Here is a 20776-nt window from a genome sequence, read left to right as displayed (position 1 = left end):
GTTCGAGGCCAGCCTGGTCTCCAGAGCGAGTGCCAGCATAGGCTCCAAAGCTACACAGAGAAACCCTGTGTCGAAAAAAAGAAAATACACTTGTTAATCATTTGCATAACTCCTTTGGAGAACTGTCTTATCACATCCTTTGTCCACTTAGATGGGTGTTTTCAGTTAGTGATCCTTCTTTTGCAATGTTTTTAAAGAACTTGTCTTTAATCAGATGTATGATCTGAAATTCTTTCTCTAACTGTGGATCATCTTGGTGGTATCATTTTTAGCTCAAAATTCTTAAGTCTGATGAAGTGCAACTTTCTTTCTTTTGTTGCTAGTTTTTCTTATTTTTCCTTATTTAGTATATGCTTTTGGATTTAGCTTTCTCTCTCTTTTTATTTCTTTATATAGAAGACTAGGATATTGAGATTTTTATCTTTCTAAATCATGAAATCTCTTGGAGATGGAGTTATCACTACACCTTGATATTTTAATCATTATAAAAGACTCCCGTTTATTTTTAGGGACATCATTAGTTTGTTATTCATTGTCGATGGTATTACCATAACCTCTCTTCCGTGACTGCTATTTGCGGACTGTATCTGCTTTGATCCTTTCACTTTCAACCCGTTTGTACTCTGGAATCTTGTCAGTATTTCCCCGCAGACAGCATTAGCTGAGTCTTATTTTCTTATCCAATGTGCTAATGTCTTTCTTTTAATTGGCATGTATAATCCACTCATATTTAGTGTTTCTCTTAGTCATTTTTAGTGATTCTTCTATAATTTTCAGTAGTTAAATGGTACCTATCTGGAGAAGAAAGTCCATCACATTCACCACATTGCCACTCAGCACTCAGTTTCTATCCTACCATTTTTTAATCCTTTTCAAGCAGCAACATCCATTCTCTGGGCACCTTGGGAACAATTTGCACTAAATGTTTTCTGTCTGGAAAAAAAATAACCAGAAAAGGTAAGTCATTTAATGTTCCACACAGCAGAGTCTCTCTTTCTTTATCTTGTGCCAACCACTTCAAACAAAAAATGTAGAAGCCCAGCTAATCTGACATGGCGATGTGTGGGTCTGATGGCGCCTTTATGACCATGGCTCTCCAGCACTACCTGTGCTATGTTCAAAGACTACTGATTTAGCCCTGCTTTGATCTTTGAAATTAATTTTAAAGAACTTTCTGTGATTACTCCTAGATTTGTGAGTGTGGAGAGAGCTTTTGTCCAACTACATTAGGGCTCAGGTTGATGACAAAATTCACATGCAAGGAACAATTAAGAACAACAACAAGGCTCAGCAGAGTGGAGATTAGCAAGATGTTAATGCTGCTGTTGGAAGAGCTGGTTGATACTCCGAAGGGACATGAGCCAGGTCTTGAAGAATTTATACATTTAGATCAGCAATGAAAAAGGTAGGAGGATAAATATCCATCCTGGGAACCGCAGAGTCCTTTCTTCTTGCCTGGAGAAAATTTGTTTCCAATGTATACCTAATGTCAGTTTGATTCCAGCAACAGAAAAGCTTGCTGATGCCCGGCAGCTCTTCCTTGTATCACAGTGCCTTCCTTAAATGGCCATTTGCAGACCACCAACAGGGACATCATTATATTTTTAGAAATGTAGTTTCTTGTTATCCGAGACACATTGAGTCAGAATTGTAAGGGTGGGCCCGAGAACATGTTTTGTTCACTAGGTGGTTCTTCTGAAGGTGAAGCTGAAGAACCCTGTTCCTAAGTGTTTTGTCTGGCCATCCTTGTCCCAGGGCACATTTGGAATGAAATAGCCAATCCCTACTTCCAAGGCCTCTCTCAAGACGGGCAGGTACTGAAATCCAATTAGCAGATCCTGTAAGTGGAAACCATCTGACTGTGCCCAGGCCAGCAGACTAGTTAAACAAACAAATAGAGGGATAACTGGCTCTCATCTCCCACAGCTGCCTCACATTTTTCAACCCCAGGCACTGGGCAGCAGAAGTTGTGGGGGTGGTTCTGGCTCCCTCCCTGGCATGAGCAACCTGGCTATCTAGGGAGAAGGAATGGCCTGCTAAAGTGCCCTCATGAAAATAACTCGCTATCAGCAAGGTTATTAGGCAGCGCGCATTCCCCTGACAGGAAAGCAGAGCCATAGCCAAGCTTGCCAGCCATCCTGTCAACCACATTTCATACCCTCCCCGATTCTGTTCACATTAGTTTGGGAAAAACATTTTCCCCATTCATTGAACCTCCAAACCCACAAATCATGGAGTCTTTGCTCTCACTCCAGATAAGGCCTGGAAGCATAACGAGAAGCACACAGATATTCTCTAGCTGATGCTAAGTTTTCAACAGTCTTCAGTGCAATGATGCTAGGAGGAGCTTGGAAGGGAGGGTATCCAGGGGAGGTCAGGGTCCCTATGAGAAAGACCCATCCAGATGGATGGGCTGGGCTTTCCAAAGCCTGGCAGTTTGGTTTCCAGTGGTTGGTGTTTTAGCTGCCAAGCACTCAAATTGGGGAGGGTTCTATTGACGGCTCATAAGAGGACACTCTGAAGTATTGATTGCCAGCCCCTCACAAAAATAGACATGTATGCATCCCAGGGAACAGACATGTGAAAAATATACCTATGCGCGCGCGCGCGCGCGCGCACACACACACACACACACACACACACACACACACACACACACACACGCTGCATGTTACCAAAATAAATGTGTTTCTCACAGTCTCTGCCATGGATAGAATGATCAAAACCAGCTGCTTCATATAGCTCTTCATTGAAAGGAAAGGGGATGGGGAGGGTGGAGAAGGGGACCTGCAGGCATACTTTGGCATCAGATTGACTTACCACTTCTCTGCAAATGGTTAACACTCCTGGCTCAAGCCACCAGTCACGTGGACATGATGGGCCTCTGAGCAGCCCTGTGGGTGACAGGTATTTACCTCACCCTCAAATCTGAAGGGTGAAGAATCACATCACAGAGGGTGCTGGTTTATGTCTGAGCCAGTTCATTTGCATTTCTCATTAATCCAGGCTAGACCCTTTTTCAGGTCTCTGTCATAATCTATTCAAAGCAGTTCAAATGTTTGACTTTGTTTTGGTTGTGCGTTCTCTAATGTGGTTTCCACATAGCTCTCTCTTTTATGGTAATCAAATGTTCTGCCAACATTTCTCCCGCTATGTGCACCAGCTAAGGAGACCAGATGCTCTGGGTTGGTCCTTTTCAATGGATCTGAGTGTTGTTTTTGTTTAGTATTTCAGAGGGTTGGCTAAAGAGCTCTGTTTTTATAAATCTGACCCTTAATGCACCCCATTTCCCAACCTACTAATAGTTTTGGCTACTGTTCCCATCTTGATTTGAAATTTCTCCTGTCTCATCATCATGCAGATTAGCACGTGGAGAGACAAGACAAAGCTCATTTAACTTATCGGGTTTGATTTCCTTAATTTTCTTGTTGATCATTTATTCCATTCTGCAGGTCAAGGAGGGTGGGAGAAGAAATGACAGGTTGTGTAGTCACACCCTGTATTGCGACTCAACCAATCACAGACATGAGTCGGCTTTTTCTTTGATGTGGAGAGTGTTTTTTTCTCCCTCACACCATCAGTGTGGGAAGGAAACAGGCCAGCTCTCGTGGGAGTGTTGGCTTATAATGCAGGCTGAAAGTGTTTTAGAAAGTAACTTGGCATTGAATCAAACTAATAAGTGGAACTGCTTGTCTGTATGGGTTGAAAGAAGGCCTGAAGGGCTTGTGGGAACGAGAAGGGAAGAGGGCGAAGGTACACTGTGTGAGAGGGCGCTTTGTAAGGTATGCAGCTTGAAGTGAACATGCTAGGAAGCATACATACTAAAGAGAGTGGACATGTAAGAGGAAAAGAACCTGGGGGCTTTCAGCTTCTGTAATCTTGGTCTTGTGTTCCTCATAGTTACAATCTTCTGCTTCGCTCTCTCGATCTCAGGCTAGCGACAGGAAGAGACATCAGAAGTCAATGACCTGATTCATCTATGAAAGAAAACCAAGTAGGATCAGTAGTGCCCCAAGAATGAGTATGTATTCCTGAAAGTGGGCAAATGGAACCAGCATTTGTGATGACTGTGCTGTGAAAAAACTGAGGAGAAAGGACTAGATTCATGCAAAAAAAAAAAAAAAAAAAGCCATGGTATGCATAGTCCCCCCTCATGGACCTCTAATGATGGTCCCGAGACTTGGAATGTAAAGTTTTACAAATGACAGAATGAGTAAGATAAAAGAGGGAACCAACATCTCCAAAGGGTTAAAACTTCACTAAGACTTTAAGTGTGAAGTCCGGGGAAGCAGCTCCAGACACCAGATTTTTAAGAACAATAGCTACTACCACACACGCACACAAACCCAGAAGAAAGGCACACTTGAAATCTCCAGGGAAAATGGTTCAAACCAAAGTCTTGGCATTTATTCCAGATGTTCAAAAGACTGTGCCTTCCCACTGGAAGCCCGAGCCTTTGTGAAGTCCACTAACAGAAGGGGTGGTCCACTTGAAATAAACTCCTAACACTACTGTAAAGAATAAATACTTACTAAATTCCAACTGTGTGCCGGGACGATGTGGGAAAGCTTGGAGGAGAGGAGAACTGTGGGGATGGAGTCCTTGTACTCTAGAAACTGGGTAAACAAGAGATAGGACAGGAGCATGGACAGAATAGCAAGCCAGGATTAAGAGTTGCTATGGTTTCGGAAGGGCAACAATTTTGAGGGAGGAAGGGAGGACAACCAAGAGGAGGTGAGGAGGGAGAGGAGAGGGCAAACAAAAGCTAAATATGAGTGAATACAGTGATGTACATGTATTGAAGTGCCATAAAACACATTATTTTGCACACTAACTGAAATCAATGGATAAAATGAAGGAGTTGTTATGGTTTAAATAGGGCTGTCACCAACCAAACTCTTGCTGAAATCTGACTCCCAGTATAACAATGTTGAGAGGCTGTGGGAACATTTAGGGGACACCTAGGTTGTGGTATTACCACCAGTAGGAATAGATTAGCGCCTTTAAAAAGAGACTGGGTTGTGTATGAAGGCAATGTAACTAGGTGGGTTACAAGCTGTTACAAAGCAGGATGTGTGGATGTCTTCTGCGCTAACCCGCTCAGCACTCTTGCACACACTCCTCCTGTGTGATCCTGTCATCATGATGCCATTCATCACAAGGCAAGCAGACACTGTTGCCATGCTTTTGAGTACCCAGAACTGTGAGCCTAAATAAGCCCTTGTTTTCCTATAGAAATCACCCATCCTCAGATATTCTTGTTGTAGGAATGCAATATAGAATACTACAAGAATAAAAATGAGCAAATTCATGAAAAAAAATAGCTCTGTATTTTAGCCCAAGTAGGATTTATGTCTTAATTGCAAGCCTTTGTTTTGGAAATTACTGACCAACTTTGAATCTAACAATTTTCATATACTTTTGAAAATCCAGGTGCATTTTATTTAAAGCCATGTGCTCTAATTAAGTTAACAAGGAGAAAACGATCTTGCTTGAGAAGAGATGATTAATTTTGGCTGTAGCCGTACCAACAAGGCCTAGATTAATGAGCTTCCCAAGAATTATGTATGTTTATTTTAAATAGTCAGAGATGAGTGGATATACACACGAGCGAATGGATTGAAGATATTAATGTGTCATTTTTAGAGTTTTTCAGGATTTGGCTTGATTACAGGGTGCAGACAAACTGGATTTCAACTATTGAGGCATTTCATTTTATCTCTCCTTTTCACTCATTTCAATTTTTAGAACTCCCTTCCACTTATTCTTTTCTACTGTGAGTGCTTAAGATGCAGCACACCAACCCAAGCATACTCGCAGTGCTTACTGGGGGATATAATACGGGGCAATGAGTTTTACGAGAGGTAGAGAGGGTCAAAGCAGCACTGGCTGGAAGATGTAAGTTCCGTGTAGTGAGTGATGGATTGCTGCAAATGCAGCAGTCAGTAGGGGAATGATTTCAAGAGCTCAGGAAGGAGCAGCAAGGTTGAGCTGATATTTTGAAGAAGGCTGAAATGATGATTTTAAAGTTCTAATGAGATGGAGTGTAGGGTCTTGCATTGCTAGTAGCACTAGGAACTAAGCCAAGAAGTTAAATGGCTTTGCTTGGTTATTTATGATGGTAGTGATATTTACATGGTGCTATTGTGATAGGAAAATTTATTCCAACTATTCTCATCCTAAAGCATGCATATATCCAAATACATATGCCTCTCTCTATATCTCTATGTCTATATATCTAGTGTCTCTCTCTGTGTTTTTGAGCATGTGCACATGTGTGTGGAGGAAAGAGGTTGATCTGGGGTGTTGTTCTTCATGAATAATCCACTAAGCTATTTTTGATTTAGGGTTTTTTGTTGTGACCTGTGGCTTGTCAATTAGGCTATGCTGACGAGCCAGTGAGCTCCAGGCATCTGCCTGTCTCTGCCTCCTCAGAGCTAGGATTGTAAGTGCATGCCTCCATGCCTGCCTTTTTAACAATGTTCCTGAGGCTTGAACTCGGGTCTTCATAGTTGTATAGCACCCACTTCATTGGTTGAGCTCTCTCCACAGCCTCACCTCTCCAAGCTCTTGCATTTTTGAAATACAATTTTGCATTTCCTTGCATTTCCTTAGCTCTGTGTATCTGGACTCATCTTGTGCCTTGATTTGATGGTATAGAAGTTTATGTTAGTAGTAGCAGTGTTCAGATCGCTAGCCTGTGCACGGTGCTTATGCTTGTAATCTTGTCGTTAGCACAGGAGTTAGCCCAGGGTGGCCTGCTGGAAGATAAGCAGTCCCATGGACAGAGCCAAGTCATCACCCTTGTCCCTGCTGAGGCCATTTGATATAGTCCCTCCTTACAAATCTCCCAAACAATATAGACTCCTGGCTACTTACATACCCCCAAGCAATAAACATTGTTTGCAGTTTTAAATCATTAAGTTTGAAGTTACTGTCTTAGGCATTTTTGTTGTGATAATGGATAACTGGCACAGGAATCTTGGGCAGGCTCTGTAGGAGAGAGCTAAAGGGAATAAGGAACAGAAGCTGGAAAGTATACATTTAGTGACAGGAAAACTCTGTGATTAGATGAGTCACTACTGGAGAAGAGTTAGAAGGATGCCGTTGGGAAGGAAAAGAAATAAGGCTCTGTCAAGGAATCACCAGGAAGGTTGCTGGTGATCTACTATGTGGAGACATCTCAGAAGTCTACATATAAACCATCGCGGCACTAGACAAGGCAGGAAAAAGAACACCCCTTTGAACAAAGATTTGTATGTAAGGGAAATATTGAGTTTGACAAACAAAACCTTAAGGGGTGATAGACAGAAGCCAGGTTATAGGATGTGAAGGGGAAGAAGATACAGGTCAAAGCTAACAAGAATCCTTTAGCAGCTGTGCTCAGGGTGCTAATGGAAGCTGGGCTGGTGTCCTTCAACACAGGTCACAGCAGATGGAAGAGTAATGACCTGGGAGAGGGCGATGATACCTGGCTTATTAATGGCAACTTGATGACGACGAGGCCACAAGTTAACCTCTGACTCAAGGCCCCGCTGCATTTGCAGATATTCATTAATGCTGTAAAATTCCTCTGTGAGATTCAGTTACATATTGTTGGTTGGGAGCGGCCCGAGTGCCAAAAATAACACGGCTATCATATTGTGTTACTCAGGGTATAGATGAGTAAGTTTAGATATCACCAAGTTAAATAACTTGCCCAAAGTCAAACAGGAAGCCTGTTATTGAGCTGCTGAAAGACCCAGTTCTGCAAATAAACTTCTAGCCCACTAACTTTTCACCAAATCAGTTAGAAATAAGGTTAAACCCATTTATCTATGGATCTAGGGACTTTTACACACACACACACACACACACACACACACACACACACACACACACACACACACACACACACAGAGAGAGAGAGAGAGAGAGAGAGAGAGAGAGAGAGACAGACAGACAGACAGACAGACAGAGACAGACAGAGACAGACAGAGACAGACAGAGACAGACAGAGACAGAGACAGAGATTCAGTACCAGATTTTCCTTATATCTGAGATTGAAGGTGATGTTTCCTTTTCTGTCTTGTAACTTAATTTTTGCTTCCTGTGCACCCTTGATCTTTGACATACCTTTTTGACTTTTTTCCCCATGTTGAGAAGGGCACAAGCTGGGTATGAGTCAAAACAGCCAGTTATTCTTGATCTACATGACTTTCATGGACCACAGTAAACACTTTCAGGCATTTACTGAGTTTCAGTGTCTAAAATTCTTAGTTTTCCAGGGAAAGCCCTTAGATTAGCCAGCAAGTATAGGATGTATGAGTGATCCCCATTTTGGGGAATGCACTCAGGTGAGTTTGCTTCTGAAAAGTTATAATGACGGAAGCTTACATTTCTCCTACAAGATCATCTCTCAGCTTCACTCAATTTCAAACTCTTTTGTTGGTCTAAGTTGGAACCCCCCCCCCAACCCCCGCTAGTTCAGACCTGCCAGCTCTCCATCGGCTGAGAGTTTGGTACTTAAAGAGGAATCTGTTCATCAGTCTGACACATGGAAAGGTAGCATTTCCCACCCCCTTACTTTTTACTAGAAGGAAAAGAGATGACGGGAGCTAATGAATATTAACAGCCATATGTATTCACCTATGAGACAACACGGCACATGGATCAACTCCCTAGTTTCCAAGGCAAACGAAGAAGGGAGAAATGGCCCAGAACGGTGGAAAGGAGGAAGAAGATGGAAGCAAGGAGAGGGAAGTGAATGAAGGTCTGCTAAGAAGAGCAAAGCAGCTAGGAAGAGAAAGGAAAACATAATTTGGAAGTGTGTAGGGTGGGAAGGAATGTAAGAATACGGAGATGACTTGGCGTGTATTCTGCAGCAAGCTCACCAGGCTGTGCTTCATGAGTGGGTGTGCAGAACTGCAGTATAGCCATACACCATTGTTGACACTCTATCTCTATAGACACACATGCCATTATCATTGCACCAACAACTAGACTCAGTCTCGGGGCTTCGAAATATATTGTGATGGTAATACTTCAACAAGCCATTCTTATCAATTTCTTCTCTACTGAGAGAAACTGAGGTAAGCAATGCCTTATCCCAGGACTCAGAGCCTTGGCAATCTTGTCCTTCCTCTTGGGCTTGCCCCCAGGGGAAGGACACTTAAGTTTGGTGTTTTAATTAGAACTCATGTTCTATTATTTCTAGTTGCCATTGTTTCGTGTATTTGACATTATTTTACCATGTTTCATGAATGCCCTGGTTGGGGGAAAACCTGAAAGAACCAAAACCCCAAATACATAGACTGGGAAATGACAAAGAAAACCCATCCTGGATGTTCATGGATGTTTATTTATAGTCTAACCATGCTGCCTTTCTCAAAACCTTGTGTTTCCTGCAACCTTGTCCACCATTTTTCATTGACCAGGGCCACTTGACTTTCTCTGTTGCTTCTAACGTTAGTTTGCATTCTGTGTCCAGCACACAGTAAGCAGGTCTTTGCTGTTGCCTTTGCAGAACAGTTTCAAAGTCCTCCCCTGCCCCAGCCAAAATGTATTTCTGTGTCTTTGTTGCTGGCCTCTGCTGGCCAAGCTCTCGTCTCTCCCACCCCCACAATCTGCTACTCTTTCGTTCTTTATTTGCAGCCTCCAGTCTGCCTCTTCCCCGCCATGCCTCTGTGGCCTTGCTTCTCTTTTAAGTCTAGGTTGGAATCTTTTCATCACATTGCCTCACCCCCCACCCCTTGGCTTAGATTTATGGCTCTTGTCAGGCCTTCCTGCCGTGGCCTCTGACAGCCTCTGCTTTTCCCAACGTCAGATTCATTGCTGTTCCTAAGGTCCTTTAAGAGTTTAATGCTAAGTCTATAAATTTGGTTTTTTTTTTCTGCTTTAACCTTTCTTCAGACCTTCCCATTGTCTGATAGGATGTCCCCAGGCGTTGATTTGCAGCACCAATGGGGCACTCTAGGCAGTTGGAGGAGGAGGGGTGCTTTGGGAGGGATGGAGGGGGAAGAGGGGAAGCAGCAGAGGCATTTAGATTTCCATCAGCTCCAGTGATTTTTCAGGGTTTGATAGGGATTGACATTTTTCCTTCAAAGCTGTGATTTGCTGAGGACTTGTGCTGGCTTTTCATTAAAAAGCATCTCTCTCTCTCTCTCTCTCTCTCTCTCTCTCTCTCTCTCTCTCTCTGTGTGTGTGTGTGTGTGTGTGTGTGTGTGTGCATGGGGTGTTAGTGAGCAGATATTCAGCTTCCCTTAATATATGCGTCATACTTACATTTTTTTCTCTTGGATGTGTCTGCTGGGGATAGTCTTCCATTTTTAACACACATGGCACTGCTTAAATCACTCTGATTTCTCTCCTGGGCAGACTTCAACTGGAGAAACTTTTCACACCTTAGGAAAATAAAGCCCCCAGTAGAGAGTGGTGGAAATGGCAACCACCTAGAAATTTCAAGGGAAAGGGCAGGTCATCAAAGGGAAATAAAGAGCTTGCCAGCTCGAGGATGTTAAGACAAGTGATTTGGAAGTATGATGCTGGAATCCATTTTGCCTTCTGTTGACTTTTCTGCTGCTGTGGTCCAGGGCAGGTGTAATGGGGGGGGGTTGTCCAGAGGATAGGGAGAGAGAGGGAAGGATGTCTTTGTCTCTGAACCACTTTGATTCCATTGCTTGTTCAATTTTAAATTTATTCTGGGTGACTGTGAATGTTCAGGGAAGAAGCCATGGGACACTGAAATATATAGCATACATGGAAGTCTTACTTCCTCAGGCCAGACTTGAATGAGGTTAAGATTTCTGTCATTTGATGTCACTTGTTTCCAAGTTCCTACTCTATTTTCTTAGTTGGAGAATAGGAATTGGAGTCAAAGGGTCACTGATGTCTCACAAGCCATTTTTTTCAAGTTCATGAGTAGCTTTCCATACCTTTAAGCAGATTTTAATTATTCTATTGTTCTTCTGTCACCGTCTCCAATGTCCTCAAATCATGGGCTCTCTTCTGTCCTTCTATCCTTGTGTGAGGAATGCTCCAAATCACCACCAACTTCCACCTTTATTTTTTGGAACATGATGGGGGATTAAACCCAGGGCCTTACGAGTGCTAGATAATCCCTGGGGCACTGAGTTGAACCCTTCACTCTAGTACTAAAAAAAAAGAAAAAAAAAGCCAGCTTTAGATCACTTGACATTCAAACAATGGCATCTTAGTGTAGAGGGTATTGGAAGTTGGCCCAGCAGGCCTTTACTGGTCTTTTCTTCATGGATGTATAGCTAGAATGCATTTCCCAGTCCCATTTGGAGCACTGAAATTTGAAATCACATGACTGAGTTCCAGCCAATAGAATGTATGTAGCAATGGTACACGATGCTGCTAGGACTGGCCCATATAATCCCTATACAACCATCCATGTTCTTTTGTGTCTCTTGACTGATGTTGGTTTTCAAATACTATGGTAAGTGTGGTGGGGAGATTTAAGGCACCTGGTACACTATATGCACTAAGGACTTTGTAATTGTCTAGAAACCCATGTATTATATCTCTCATTTTGATATGTCTTTTCTCTAATACAATTAATAGTTACCTTGAATGTATTAGGTCCCAATCCTTAGAAGAAGACCCAAAAATGTATGGATGGGAAGAGTATGGAGGGAATCCTTTCCTAACAGTTGAGACAATAAGGACGAAGAGACCATCTGTGTGGAGAGACGAGGAAGATTGTGTTACTATTCCCAGGGGCTCCTCTCTGCCTTTATTTTATTCTCTCCCATTCAGGTTTGCAGCACCTCTCACCAGTATTCAGGTGCACTTACCAACCTTCATTCGAGTCTAGCTCGAATATGACTTGTTCTGACCAATGAGATGTTAGCAGACCAACGTAAACCAAGGCTGTAAACACATTTGTATACTGCATCTTTCATATAAGTTGAAGCATGTAATCTGTAGCCTTTAATTTTTTCCACAATTATATAGTCATTATTTAAGGAAGTGTGTGTGTGTGTGTGTGTGTGTGTGTGTGTGTGGTGTGCATGTGTGTGAGTGTGTTGGGGTGCTATATGACAGTGCAGAGGTCAGAGGTTGACACTGGGTTTCTTTCTCTAACATTCTCTCCCTTAGTCTTTGAGACAGGGTCTCTCATTGAACCTGCTGCTCTCTGGTGTAGCTAGACTTGCTGACCAGCATCTCTGGGTACCCACCTGTCTCTGTTGTGGAATATTAGTTGAAAATGTGTTACATTTGTTTATGATGTGGAACATTTGTTTAATGATCCAAAGATGTATTGCAGTCTTTTATGTTGCATTTGTTTAACTCTGTGAAGCTGTTTCTTTGTCTGTCTGTCTAAAACACCTTATTGGTCTAATAAAGAGCTGAACTGCTGCCAAAGATGCCCGAGCCCTGCCACCACGTGGAAACTTTCCACCAGCCGCCTGAGTTCTGTCCACCATGTTAGGGCCCCAAACAACACACAGAGATTAATATTGGTTTCAAATGCTGCTTGGCCAATGACGAGGATTTCTTATCTGCTAGCTCAGTCTTAATTATCAACCATAATCATAAGACTTATCTTATGGAGGACACCGGCAGAATGTAACCTGTCTTCCTGGGATCACATGGCGGCTCCACAGAGAGGAGGAGGAAGAGAAAGAGAAAGAGAGCGATTTCCTGCTTATATTCTGAGTCTGCCTGCTATGTCACTTCCTGCCTGGATCACAAGACTTATCTTTACTACATTTCCCAGAATCCTCCTTGACTCCTAGTCCCACCTAACTTGCTTCATTGGCCAACAGTACTTTATTCAACAACCAATAAGATAAACATACACAGAAGGACTTGCCCCATCAGATAGGCAGGAGAAAAGACAGGTAGGACTGGCAGGCAGAGAAAATAAATAGGAGAAGAAATCTGGGAAGAGAGTATCAAGGAGAAGAAAAAGGAGAAGGAGAGGAGGACTCAAGGGGCCAGCCACCCAACTACACAGCAAGTCAAGAAGAAGTAAAGAAATGTATATAGAGTAGAGAAAGATAAAAGCCCAGAGACGAAAAGTAGATGGGATAATTTAAGAAAAACTGGCTAGAAACAAGTCAAGCCAAGGCCAGGCATTCATAAGTAAGAATAAGACTCTATGTATTAATTTGGAAGCTGGGTGGAGGGTCCCCAAAGAGCAAAGAGTAAAAAAGCAACTACGTCTCATTGATCCTATTGTTGGGATCACAGGCATGTGCCATTTTGCTTGGCTTTTATATGGGTGCTGGGAATCCAAACTCAGGTCCTCATGTTTACTTAGCAAGCATTTTACTAATGAAACCATCTCCCTCACTCCAAGCTTTTGTGTACCAATTATCACCTGATTTTGAGGTTCAGCTGCATTCTTAATTCCATTTCATGCCTGAATAGTATGCCATCATATGGACTTAGCACGTTTTCTTACCCAGTCAACAGATGTTACAGTTTTTCTATTTTCTGCCTGTTGTGAATAGAACTATTATGAACAGGTTTTGTTTGAACATGTGTTTTCAATTATTTGGGATATATACCTTGGAGTAGAATTGCCAAGTCTTGTGAAATTTTTCTATTTAATTTTTGAGCAGCTGACAAACTGTTTTTCACAGGACTATGGTATTTGGCCATGTAGGAGGAGTTTCTCCATGTCCTCAACAACATTTGTTGTTTTCTTCAGGTTTAAAAAATTATTTGACATTCTGTTTCAATTTGCATTTTCTAATGTTTAAAATCTTTTTATGTGCTTATTAGTAATTTGTATATTTTTGGAGAATGTCTAGTCAAGTCGTTGTCCCCTGCATTAAACAAACAAACAAGAAAGAAAGAAAGAAGAAACTGGAGGGTTGTTTGTTTTACTATTGTTGAAAGAGTTTTTTGTGTATTTTGATTACTAAACCTTTATCAGGTATATAATTTGCAAATATCCACTCTCAACTATTCAGTGGGTTGATATATTAGTTATTTTTTGTCTCTATGAAGCAATTATCTGCCAAGAAGTTAATTAAAGAAGGAAGAATTAATTTTGGCTCATAGTTTTAGTGGAAACAGTCCATCATGGCAGGAAAGGCAAGACAGAAGGTGGGTCCACAGTGGCAGGAACTGTGGTAGCTGCTTACTCAAATCTCCAAAGATCAGAGAACAGAGATGAGACAGGAAGTAAGCCAGGCAAGAGATCTCAAAACCTACCCTATGGAAATGTGCTTCCTCCAGCTAGACTGCCTCTCAAATGTTCTGCATCCTGCCAAAACAGCATCACTAGCTAGGGACTAAGTTTCCAACACATGAGCTTGTGGCAGTCATTTATATCCAAATCATTACAGTTGCATTTTAAAAAATTAAACTTCTTCAAATTATTTTTTGATGAATAATTTTAAGTTCTTTTTAATGAAGTCTAACTTATCTTTAAAATCTTGGTTATCTTTATGAAGTCCACCTTATCTTTAAAATCTTACCCTTATGCTTCTAGTGTGCCTAAGACTCCACAGCGAAATTCAAATATATAGAGAATTTCCTTATGTTAGTTAGTTGTAACAGTGACAAAATACTTGATATAGCTGAAGGGAACGGATTATTGATAAGGGCTTCTGGTGCAGAGGCGTTAGCCAGTGTTTCCATGCTGTGATGGAGCAGGACATCACGACAGAATGGCATGATGGAACAAAGTTGCTCACACATCATGGTGCTTGGGATGCAGAAAAGGGCAGGAAGGACTGGGGAACAGGTCTATCTTTCCCCAGGCATGAAACAAAGCCAGGGATCTACTTCCTATAACAAGCCTCTACCTCCAAATAATGTCATATAAAACAAACAAATCCATCAGGGGGTTCAACCACTTGAGGTTAGAACCCTCAAGATGCAATCACTTTTATTCTGTTGGAGAATAGTATTGAGAAGTTATGGAACTCATGATGTATACCAGGCTGGCCTCAAACGTACAGAGATCCATCTGTCTCTACTTCCTGAGTTATAGGATTAAAGGTTTACTCTACTAAGCCCAGCAACTTTTCAATAATTGACTCTTACCATCTGAGGACTAAGTCTTTGACCCATGAATCTTCTAAGGAATATTTCATATCCAAATCATAATATACCTACATTTTCCCTCAAAGTTTTATAGTTTTAGCTCATATAGGCAGCTTTTTTTGACCCATCTTGAGTTAATTGTGGTATAGCATATGAAGCAAAAACCATTTTTGTATGTCTAAATGTAGTTGTCTTAACAAAAGCCCTTGAGTTTTGAATTTGTCATTCAGCTTTGTTGTGATAGCCCCTGACTGACACAGAGCTCACCTTTTCTTCCTCATAATGTGTACATCCTTGCTATTGGTCACTATGTCTAAGGCACCATGCTGAGTCAGGATTCTGGGGAGTGCATCAAAAGAGGAAGGAGATGTGGCTGCATTGAGAATGATGCCACACTCCGAGATAGGTTTTATTAATCGGTATTGAAGGATACTATTAATTATTTTTTCACTGTGGTTCTCAGTTGGATAAGGTTGAGGTTTGCATGCTAAGCAAAGCAAGTCCATCAAAAACCTCAACGCTCCTTGTCTAACAAGTCGTTAGGATTTGAAAGCGTCTTGGTTAACCAAGAGGCGCAATTTGTAGTTTGTGGCTCTTCATAAACAGTCCTCACTGGGTCCAGAACAGAACTGAAGGTGGTAGCAGCTTGAGAAGTTGATGACGAGCTGAATCCTCCATGGACTACCTCCACGATAGCTGAGAAAGTCTGGCAAATTTCTTCATCATTCTGCCTCTCCTTGGTCTCCTCATCAGAGAAGTGAAGATGCTATAAATAAACTTAACTCCCGAAGATGTGGTGAGGATGTAAGAATTGCTATTTGATGACCTCAGGAGAGCAACTGGCAAAAGCAAACACCATGTACATGTTTTTAAGCTAAGTTATAAAGATTCTCACTGTCTGGGTTTATCTCTTTGAAGAAGCTGAGTTGAGATGAGTCTCATTTTTTGACTAGTACTTTCCCATCTCTGAACCTCTTCCACAGCTGTCCTGGCTGCTCAGTAGGAGTGTGGGAACAACTCTTCAGCTGGACTTGAGTCTGGAAACCCTGAGGGCAGAAATGGAGTGTAGAATGAGCTCTCATTCCTTGTCCTTAAACCTTTCCTTTCTTTTGTTTAGCTTCGGGGTATGAGCAGGGCAAGCTTGAGAAGGTGCCTGAGCCACACCTGAGGATTGGCAGGTGGTATTGCTGGGAACCTTAATGTATGAATCAGAAGCACTATGGAGATTGGGCCTGGGGTGAAAAGTTGAGGTCAGAAATGGAGTCACATCACTGGTCTCTTCAGTTCTTTTCTGTTGTATCTGTTTCAGGAATGACATGGTAGTAAAGCAGGCGATTCGTGTAGAGTCTTTCTGTCCCCTTTTAAAGATCGCCTAAGTTTAATTCATCTACTTTGTTTTCATATGCCAGCATTGGCATTTGATAACAGCATAGCTGATTTATAGGGCAGAGGCTTGAGGTGAATTATTTATTCTTCCCATGTAAAGGATTAGATATTTCTACTTTTAATGGATTTTCATTGCAGTGTGTTTATGTATTTTTAGATGGATTGAGAAGTCCCCTGACCCTTAATATCATATCACATAAGGCTATTTGCAAATCATATTAAATGCCTGTGTTTGAACTGATTATAGCCAAAAATGAAGATTTATATTAGTGAATGTGACCCAAGAAATTTTTCTTAATGTTTACTCTTGTGCCCCAGTAGGAATACATTCATGTAAGAATAGGGCCATAATTCAACAAACTACATTAGGCCAGCCAGTCCAAGGCCTAACTCCTGAAGCATAGTTGGATCACTTGAAGGCAGCAGCAGGCTTGGGGGATAGGGGATGAAGCCTGGACGAGGGAGAGGAGACGTTGGAGGACTTTTAAGGACATCAACAACAGCTGTAGAACACTGACCCCTGGATAAGCTCCTTGGATGACCAGAGGCTACGTTTGTTTTCTCTTTCTTGTTACATATTTTCTTTCTTTCTTTCTTTCTTTCTTTCTTTCTTTCTTTCTTTCTTTCTTTCTTTCTTTCTTCTATCTGTCATCTATCCATAGTCTGTCTATCTATTCTCTCCCTCCTCTCTATGTCATCTCTTCTGAGTTGATAATTAAAAGAAAATTGTGGTAAAAGTTCAACCCCATGTCATCACCTCTCCACATGCCTAACTCTCCATTTCCTCCATGATAATCACCCCTCTTGGTGTCCACCATAGCCGCTGGAAATTTCTTGATGTAAGTTAATGGAAGAGCAGCTGGTCCTAAGAACCTGGATGGTTCCAGGACCCACTATGGACCCCAAAGGCATGTTCTATATGTGTTCTCCCATATGTTCCAAAGAGACTCTGCATCAGGTACCCATGAAACATTGTGTTGTTCTTCCAGATTATTTGGGGGAATAATTGTAAGAAAAGTCATCACATACACAGTATAAACATATTTTTTTCAAATATTTTGCTCTTCAGCTGACTGAATTAATTGGTAGGGAGGACCAACTACATATTTTTTTCTCTTGGGCGCAAGTTTCCTATGTTTTTAACTTCTTTACAGAATCTTCAGGGGTTTCACATCATTCATCCCAATTCTATTCACCTCCTGGTCCCCACATATTCTCCCCTCATCCCTGTTACATTCCCTCCACAAAATGAAACAAAACAAAGTAAGCAAGCAAAAGAAAGAAAGAAGCCACCAATAAACCAAAACAACAAAAAACACACCTGAAACAGAAAATACCTTTAACCCCACTCTTTTACATAAAATTTAGGATTCATTGTACATCGTCCTTTGGTACCTAGTTTTTCAACTTAGAAAGACATTTGGGGGGTCATTTCATACGAAAACAGGGGCATGTTAATAAAATTCTTCACTATATCAAATTTGGTCCTATGTTGTGCCACGTTTAGTGAGTTCCCTACTCATGTATACACCTTGACACTTCCCTTTTGCTATTTTGAACAGCAGTGAATGGAGGAATTACCGTGTACATACTGCATGCAGGCCATGTGAGTGTGAGTTGATCTTTAGGGTAATGTCTCTAGCAGGATCCGTCAGATTGGAAAGTTTGAATGTGTGTAATTTGAATAGTTTTGACTTTTCCTTTGTGGGGGTTGTATCCACTCCAATCAGCAAGGAATGCATGATGGTTCATGCCCTGTGTGCTTGTGAGTGTGTGTATTTAAGGAGGAGGGGAGAAAAGAGAAAAGAGAGAGAGCTTAAATTTCTTTGTAAGTTGTGATAAGACTTAAGAAAGAGGAATAGAGGAATAGAGTCTAGGAAAGGCTCTTCTGGATTCCTGAACATGGATGAGAAGTGCCAGTGACTCTAGATAATGATAGTAATACAATAGCTAATAGACACATAGTCCTAACTGTGTGCCTGGAATGAATGACTTTATTCTATTGACAGTTATACAATTAGATATGATTCATCTTCATTAGATTTTCTTCAGATTTTTGAAAGCGAATATTGAATATTTGCTATGTGCCAGGCACTACACAAGGTGTTGATTGATGCAATTTTTGTTGACAGAAATCCTGCCAAATGTCACTTTTTGAAGCAAACTCTTATACCAACCAAGTTTCTGCAGAAAACACCAATATATTTAGCTGTGGTTTTGTTTCAGGTGTGTATAATGCTCCCTGGAGAACATCTGCCTTGGCAGCTGCAGGGCAAAGTGAGCATCTGACTCACCTGGTAGATGCTGAAGTAGAAGTAAGCACAAGAGCTCATTACTACATAGATGTTGATGGTGTGCCTGCATTTCCTGACTTTTTCATTTAATAATTATAGTTTCAGTTTGGAGTGGGCCAAGGGAGGAAATTGATTAATTGTTTGTGTGTGTGTGTGTGTGTGTGTGTGTGTGTGTGTGTGTGTGTGTGTGTGTGTGTTGTAATACTAAGCTAAGAAATAAATCTAACTTAACCACATAATCAGACTCAATCAATAGCTGGCAGCTATACTAAGGATGTAGTACTACAGAGGGATATTGAGAAAGGCTTTCCCAAATATGAAGGCATGTAATGAAAAGAATCTCCTAGGCCTTCCAGTAAATATACCAGTACTGAGAAGAAAAGGAAATTGGAGGCTAGAACTATTTAACCCTGAGAGCTAGTTTCTCCTATTTCTCTCTTTTTCTCCCTACCTTCCAGTTTACCCCCAAACCCTGTCATCCTTACTACTGCCACTGTCTTCTAGAGTCTGTCTCTTTACCTCAGATGGCCTTCTCTCTGTGTCCCTAACTGTGCTGCTGGGACATGATAACTCTTGATCTGTATGCTCAATTTTCCTGGCATCCTATACCATGGAGCCATAATGGCAGCTCCCATTTGAGCTGTTCCTCACAGACTCATGTGCTGGGGGCTGAGTTGTGGAATATTAGTTGAAATTGTGTTACATTTGGTTATGCTGTGGGATAATTCTTCTGTACCTGTGAATGTATGCTGCTCTCATTGATAATAAAAGCTGCTTTGGCCTATCGAAAGGTAGAATATAGCTAGGCAAGAAAGCCAAACTGAATACATGGAAAAAGAAGGATGGAGTTTGGAGAGACAGGAGCCAGATGCCCAAGAAGCAAAATGCCAGAGAAGAGGTAAAGCCATGGCTACATGGCAATACATAGATTAATAGAAATGGGTTAATTTAAATGTAAGAGCTAGTTAGTAATAAGCCTGAATGATAGGCCAAGCAGTTTGCAATTAATATTAAGCCTTGGAGTGATTATTTAGAAGTGGCTGTGAGACCAGGCAGGACAGAGAAGCTTTGCTTTACATGTTTATGCCTGCAACATTTGTTTAATGATTCAAAGATGTGTTGTATTCTTTAACGTTGCATTTGTTTGACTCTGTAATGCTGTACTACTTTACCTGTCTAAAGCACCTGATTGGTCTAGTAAAGAGCTGAATGGCCAATAGCTGGGCAGGAAAAAGGATAGGCAGGGCTGGCAGGCATAGAGAATAAAAACAGAAATCTGGAAAGAGAGATCAGGGATTGAGAAAAGGAAGAGAGGAGGAACCAAGGGGCCAGCCACCCAGCTACACAGCCAGCCATGGAGGAAGAAGTAAAAGAAAGTAGAGAAAGATAAAAGCCCAGAGGCAAAAGGTAGATGGGATAATATAAGTTAAGAAAAGCTGGCTAGAAACAAGCCAAGGTAAGGCTGGGTATTTACAAATAAGAATAAGACTCCATGTGATTTATTTGGGTGCTGGGTGGCAGCCCTCCAAAAAGAGCCAAAGAACAAACAGTGTAAAAAAAAAAAAAATGACAGGGATGAGTGGCTAACTGATGTGCTTGGAGGGTATGGTTGGATCCTGAGGGCTCTGACCTAGTCAATGGATTAATTCCTTCATGGATTCATTATATGCCATCATTATTGGGTATATTAATTATTTTTATCATCCATGTGGAAAAATGCTTGACAAAGCCAACTTAAGGAAGGAGAGGTCTATTTTGGCTCAGGGTTTTCGGGAGCAGTCCTTTGTGGCAGGAAAGACCTGGTGGCAGGAGTGTGAGGCAACTGATGACATGGCACCCACAGTCAGGAAGCAGAGTGATGCACTCGTGTGCTCAGCTCCCTTCCTTGTTTTCACTCAGTCCAGGCACCACCCACATTCAAAGTGGGTTTTCCCACATCTATGAATGAAGTCAGGGTAATCCCTGGCAGGCATGTCCATCATGCCCTCAGGAGCTTCTGGATTCTGCAGAGTTGATAATTAGCACTGCCCAATAAAGTTGGTAATTGACATCACCCAATACAGACTGGTTCATGCCTTCAGCCACTT

At 41.6% G+C, this 20776-nt stretch overlaps 1 protein-coding gene across 5 annotated transcripts in view; it reads right to left on the bottom strand.

The window, feature by feature from the left end:
- Positions 1-3411: 3411 nt before the first annotated feature.
- Nrp2 (neuropilin 2) overlaps positions 3412-20776 on the bottom strand; it is a 158992-nt gene continuing 141627 nt past the window's right edge. For 2 of the 5 annotated variants that reach the window (XM_035440981.1, XM_027397041.2), the window contains exons 16-17: positions 11570-11681; positions 11024-11132 (exon numbers count right to left, since the gene is read on the bottom strand). In XM_035440981.1, the coding sequence (XP_035296872.1) occupies positions 11066-11132; positions 11570-11681 (179 nt within the window). In that variant the 3' untranslated portion in view covers positions 11024-11065. Of the gene's footprint in view, positions 3978-11023; positions 11133-11569; positions 11682-15990; positions 16056-20776 lie in introns of those variants that run through there. The other 3 variants (XM_035440986.1, XM_027397046.2, XM_027397044.2) reach the window with 3 other exon arrangements.

The sequence above is a fragment of the Cricetulus griseus genome, chromosome 2 (assembly GCF_003668045.3).
Source record: "Cricetulus griseus strain 17A/GY chromosome 2, alternate assembly CriGri-PICRH-1.0, whole genome shotgun sequence".
Classification (NCBI taxonomy): domain Eukaryota; kingdom Metazoa; phylum Chordata; class Mammalia; order Rodentia; family Cricetidae; genus Cricetulus; species Cricetulus griseus.
The sequence above is the reverse complement of the archived record's forward strand: the minus strand, read 5'-3'. Positions and strand labels throughout refer to the sequence as shown.